This window comes from Rana temporaria, chromosome 1 (assembly GCF_905171775.1).
Source record: "Rana temporaria chromosome 1, aRanTem1.1, whole genome shotgun sequence".
Lineage (NCBI taxonomy): Eukaryota > Metazoa > Chordata > Amphibia > Anura > Ranidae > Rana > Rana temporaria.
This window is the reverse complement of record NC_053489.1, coordinates 582,764,407-582,770,784: the sequence shown is the minus strand read 5'-3', so window position 1 is coordinate 582,770,784 and position 6,378 is coordinate 582,764,407. Positions and strand designations below refer to the sequence as shown.

General features: G+C 40.8%; 1 protein-coding gene across 1 annotated transcript in view; it reads left to right on the top strand.

Annotated features, from left to right (window-relative positions):
* The first annotated feature begins 516 nt into the window (after nt 1-516).
* GABRB1 (gamma-aminobutyric acid type A receptor subunit beta1) overlaps nt 517-6,378 on the top strand; it is a 680,617-nt gene continuing 674,755 nt past the window's right edge. The window contains exons 1-3 of the mRNA XM_040334996.1: nt 517-1,076; nt 1,236-1,327; nt 1,533-1,600. Coding sequence (XP_040190930.1) covers nt 997-1,076; nt 1,236-1,327; nt 1,533-1,600 — 240 coding nt within the window. The 5' untranslated portion in view covers nt 517-996. The remainder of the gene's footprint in view (nt 1,077-1,235; nt 1,328-1,532; nt 1,601-6,378) is intronic.

Below are 6,378 nucleotides of genomic sequence, written 5' to 3'. Positions count from 1 at the left end.
TTTAAAAAATATTTGTACTTCTTGAATGAAGTTGTGTCAGTCTTATGAGAAAACATTTAGAAGCAGACACCTTGATAACATCGTAAAAAAAACATGAAGAGGGACATGTTTGAAAATGATCACATCAGGAACAGCACAATCATTAATTATCTGGCCAAATACTGAAGACTGTATACGGCCAGCATTACCATAAGCAGCAAAAGGAGGGGTCAGCGAAGTGTGGTGCTACGTCAGTACAAACAATGGACTGTAATAGCAGTGAGCCTCTCACTTCTACAACAGGCAGCTGTAGAAGGATTTTGTAAGGTTAGGGTTAGCTTGTTTCACATGAAGAATATGCAGTCCTGGGAGAAAAGCCTTGATCAGATGCTTGTTTCACCCTCAGCTGTTACTGTAGCAAGTATCTGATCGGCAGCGCGCACAGGAGATGGCCACGCTGATGGGGATGCTGAGGATGCCATATTTCACGTAACACCGAACGTATCTCTCCCAGAACAGCTTCCTTGGGAATGGCTGCTGGCTGCTAAGGAACACCGAGCTTAGGAAAGAGACGCTGGGAGCCTGTGTTGGGAGACTACTTCGCATTCTGATCAGCAGGCTCCAGTGATACAGCACGTACAGGATCTACTACTACAGCAGATTGCAATCACAGCCATGCTTAGACCATTTCAGCAGCCCAAGGATATCAGCTTGTCCAGAGCACTGAGGTTTGGACAGTAACAGACCCCCCCTCACCCCCTTTGCATCCTTTTATATGGACTAGGCAGGGGTATAGCCAGAACTTTAAGGATCTGGATCTGTGGATGTTTTTTTTTTTTTTATTATTTTTTTATTTGCACAGAGGGAGCTTTTTCAGCAAACGGTGTCTGTTGATGCTGCTTGCAGTGCGCATGTGCTGCTCTATTAGGAATTATCACCTTGCCTCAGACTTTAGTTGCATTTGTTGAATCTTCTCATTAAGCATTGTTCTCTTTATTTAGTTACATTGAGTTAGTAATGTGGACGCTTCAAGACAGAGGATATTTCGGGATTGTGTCTATTCCTATGATGATAGCCATGGTGTGCTGTGCTCAAAGGTGAGATATGCTGCTGCAAATATGTGAGTCTGACATGATTTTTGATTACTGTTAGATGATGTATGTGGCATAGAAGGGGGGTGGGGGTGGGGGGGTTGTCTGAATGCTTGCACTCCAGTGTACATACTGACTCCAGTCCATACTTCTTACTCCCTCCAGCGTTAATGAGCCCAGCAACATGTCATATGTGAAAGAGACAGTGGATAGATTGCTCAAAGGCTATGACATCCGACTGAGGCCAGACTTTGGAGGTAAAAATACCCATCTATGGTCATATTTTATCCATGATGATAACATACACATTATCAGTGCTTCTTGTTGATGCACACTGCACATTGAATGCACACATCAAAAAAAAAAAGCAATCAGCACCAACAATCCATCCAAAATACGATGCCTGAATTAATATGCAAATGTGTGCTGTGACACGTCTGTCTGTTGCTTTTTCTTTCCTAGGCCCTCCTGTTGATGTTGGGATGAGAATAACTGTGGCAAGCATAGATATGGTCTCCGAAGTCAACATGGTAAGTACCCCCTTTGAATTAAACAAGAGCTAAAGTGCGCAGAGGCAAAAAAAAGAGCTTGCATTTACTGCACTAAGTGGGGCAACTTTGTGTCAACTTGGTTTGTTCACAGGACCAAGAGGTGGCTTCACTCTTCAGTTGGTGTATTAAGTATTTGTTTCTGTGATAAACCACCTACAGCAATATACAATGTACTTTCACCTAGGGTCAACGTACCATACGCAAGAACTGTTCAGCATATCTAATACTAAAAAGAGCAATGTGTAGAGTGCAGTAACCAAGAGCCAGCCATCAGAACACATGCTTCAGTAAACTGAAATCTGATTGGCTGCTATGGCTCCTTTAGTAAATCAGCTCTAATGTTTACATGAACACCTCTCCCCAGATCATAAAAGTCAAGGACCGAAAGAAGAAAACACATGGAGCTGTCCTTGGTACTGTAGTAGTAATAACTCTTTACACATGCTATTTCCACTTTTAAGCATGTCTGCATTGTTTGCAGTTTGTTCTTCCTACTACAGTACCAAGGACGGCTCCATGTGTTTTCTGCTTCTGATCCTTGACTTTTATGATCTGGGGAGAGGTGTAATGTAAATATTAGAGCTGATTTACTAAAGGAACAAAAAATGTTTTGCGTAGAGCATGGGTGGCCAAATGTATTGATATGATGGGCCTCAAATGCACCCCCTGACATCACCAAAGGGCCATACATAATATCGAGTTAACATTCATTAGCAGAGACAACAGAGACACAACAGGATATAGTCAAAGACTATAGGAATGATACAAGAGATGGTTAGAGACTGGGGACATGATAAAATAGATGTTCAAAGATTGCCGATATAATAAAAGAGATGGTCATGGATTGCAGACATGCTGTATGAAACTGTCAGAAACAGTGAACGCGCTATAGAAGTTGTTTGAGACTGGGGACAGACTTCAGGAAACAGTCATAGACTCAGTGGAGACATATATTACATGAGGTTGCTAGAATTTACTACTATAGAAGAACAATAAGGAATCACAGACTAGTATCTGCAAGGGCCCAGGGGCCGCACAAAAAGTGCCAGAGAGGTGCAGGTTGGGCACTAGGGGCTTAGAGCAGTGGTCATCAACCCTGTCCTCAGGGCCCACTAACCTGGCCAGATTTTATGTATTACCTTGGGGAGATGCAGACTAGAATACTGCTATTACTGAGCAGCAAATGATATCACCTGTGGTGTATTTCAGTTATCTTGCAAACCTGGCCTGTTAGTGGGCCCTGAGGACAGGGTTGATGATTACTGGCTTAGAGAATAAAAAGAATAAAAAGATTTCACACTGATTACCCAATCCCATGTAAAGGAATTTTAAAAGAACAGGAATGTTCTCACACACAATTGGCTTGCATACTTAGTGAACATTCTCTACTACTGTGGTAATGGCACCTTCATGTGTACTTTGACAGATGGTTTTGGTGGGTGGCATCATTCAAAAAGGATCTACCAAAGAAGCCATCTTTACATTGGAAGAGTAATACCAAATTGTCATAGTATTTCATGTAAAAGAGAAGTTATATACCAAAAACATTTATGAATATTTAGAAACGCAAATTACAGCCATATGGCATTCTATGTTATCAAGCATCAAGGCTAAAGCCCCACACACACAGATAGAATGTCGGGAGGCATTTGTGGTTCAAAAAAACTACCGACATTCTGCCCGTGTGTATGTCGGCCTGTATGTCCAATAACCAGCAACCGATCTACTCCCGGTCAGCACTCTCAGCCAATGGCAGAGAGTGCTGATCGAAGTGTTCTGGCGGGGACGTCAGAACACAACAGCTCAGCGGGGGAGATCGCCGGACTAACCTCACATGGTTAGTAAAGTGTCTCTGACCGGAGCTGTCAGTTTTTTTCGTGCAACCCCACAGGGTTGAAAAAAAAAAACAGTTTGTTTGTAGTACCCTGCTTAACAAAAGCTTATTGGGGCTAGGTGGAAATGGTCTCTTAAGTGATTTTCATATGACTGTAGAAAAGTTTTGTAACCCATTATAATGATTTTATAGGAAATATATTTTATTTTAATAAGATCTGAACATGTACAGTACAGACCAAAAGTTTGGACACACCTTCTCATTCAAAGAGTTTTCTTTATTTTCATGACTATGAAAATTGTAGATTCACACTGAAGGTATCAAAACTATGAATTCACAGATGTGGAAATTATACAGAACAAAAAAGTGTGAAACAACTGAACATATATTTCATATTCTAGGTTCTTCAAAGTAGCCACCTTTTGCTTTAATTACTGCTTGGCACACTGTTGGCATTTTCTTGATGAGCTTCAAGAGGTAGTCACCTGGCGCAGCACCCTATCACTCTCCTTCTTGGTCAAATAGCCCTTACACAGCCTGGAGGTGTGTTTGGGGTCATTGTCCTGTTGAAAAATAAATGATGGTCCAACTAAACTCAAAACGGATGGAATAGCATGCCGCTGCAAGATGCTGTGGTAGCCATGCTGGTTCAGTATGCCTTCAATTTTGAATAAACCCACAACAGTGTCACCAGCAAAGCACCCCCACACCATCACACCTCCTCCTCCATGCTTCACGGTGGGAACCAGGCATGTAGAGTCCATCCGTTCACCTTTTCTGAGTCGCACAAATACACAGGGTTTGGAACCAAAGATCTCAAGTTTGGACTCATCAGACCAAAGCCCAGATTTCCACTGGTCTAATGTCCATTCCTTGTGTTCTTTAGCCCAAAACAAGTCTCTTCTGCTTGTTGCCTTTCTTTAGCAGTGGTTTCCTAGCAGATATTCTACCATGAAGGCCTGATTCACACAGTCTCCTCTTAACAGTTCTAGAGATGTGTCTGCTGCAAAAGGTGGCTACTTTAAAGAACCTAGAATATGAAATTTCAGTTGTTACACACTTATTTGTTATGTATAATTCCACATGTGTTAATTCATAGTTTTGATGCCTTCAGTGTGAATCTACAATTTTCATAGTCATGAAAATATAGAAAACTCTTTGAATGAGAAGGTGTGTCTAAACTTTTGGTCTGTACTGTATATATGTACATGTGCATAGCAAATGTTATCAAAATTGCATTTACATTCACAAATGTGACTGTAATAAATGCAAGCCCTTAAAGCTAAAATAATCTACACATGTTAATTGTATATTTGTTTAATTTAGAACAAGATTAATGATAGATCACAGATTAATGATATTTATATTGAATGTTGGATTGGCTAGGCCCCATGAACAAAGTTTGGAAAAAGTTTGCATTTGCGCTAAAAGTGTATGTAAACCCTAACAATGGACTTCTTTTAGCTCTATTAACTACTGTTAAATATAGCATTGTAAGCATGTTGTTATATTTGTTTGATAAGTGCAAAAAAAAAAGATTGATATTGTCAGAGGTTTATGTTGTAGAGAACAGGATGCTTGGAGTAGTTTAGCAAAAGATAACTGGGGGCAGGGCTCATGCCACAAAAATGATGTAAGTTGTCAGCCCATAAGTTTAAGAATTAAGTGCATTTTTGGTAGGTTAACAGCTATATATTTTTCTGTACTTGCAAGGCCCTTTGGGGAAATGTGCATGTATTGCGGATATATACTGCATACTTTTTTTGCCTTGACATACGCTCTAAGATCAAAGTTTAGGGTCAAAATAAGTGCTTTGAAAATGTTACAAATGCAATTGTATAAGTTCAGATATTAATTTGATTCCATTGGTCAATCTTTATGTTGTTTGAGTTAGTAAACGTTTAGATGTTTGGACATCTTTATGACCAATACGTTTCTGAGAGGAAAATGCCATTACTATAGTTGCTAAAACTGCTTTTTTGGGGATTATAAATGTTGTTCAAGTCATGTTTTATATATAAAGAAGGTAACGTGGTGCCACTTATGGTCACAATGAAAAACATACACAGCAGTATCTTTGTTTTAAGAAATGTCTAACGCAATTTAAAGTAGAACTAAAGACAAACCTCATATTTCATTTTGAATAGAGAAAGTGCCAATCTGTGCCACACTGGAGAGATTACTCTATCTGTGCCACATCTGTGCCACACTAGGGAGATTACTCTATCTGTGTGCCACACTGGGGAGATTACTCTATCTGTGTGCCACACTGGGGAGATTACTCTATCTGTGTGCCACACTGGGGAGATTATCTGTGCCACATCTGTGCCACACTGGGGAGATTTTCTTTTCACTTCCTGTCCCAAAGTAAAAAAAGAAAGTGAGAAGATAACCCTCCAAAGAAAGGGAATTTCTTGTTGTCACTATGGTCACCAGAACTAATGTCCCCACTGGAAGATTTATTTTCTATTCCTGTTCTCCTGAGGACCCAAAATGTGGGATTTTCTTTCACTTTCAAGCCCTGTACACATGGCTGGGAATCCCGTCAGGAAAAAAAAACGTTGGTTTTCCTGATGGGATTCCTGGCAAGCTTGCCGTGCATACAGACAGCCATTCAAAAGAACCACTGTTCTTTTGAATGGCAAGAACGTGGTGACGTCATCGACTACGACGAGCTGGCACTTGTCACATTCGATGCCGTCGCCGCCATCTTGCTACACCCTACACTACCCTTGTATGCTACCGCGCATGCATTGAAGTCTCATCGAGCATGCGCGGGTTTACCTGGGGACAGGTAAGCATACTGACGAACAGTTTTTTCATCAGGAAACACTCTGCCGAGAATCCAGATGAGAAAAAAGAGAGCAGGTTCTCTATTTTTCTCGTCGAGATTCCCGGCAATTTTCTTTGCGAGAAAGCATAC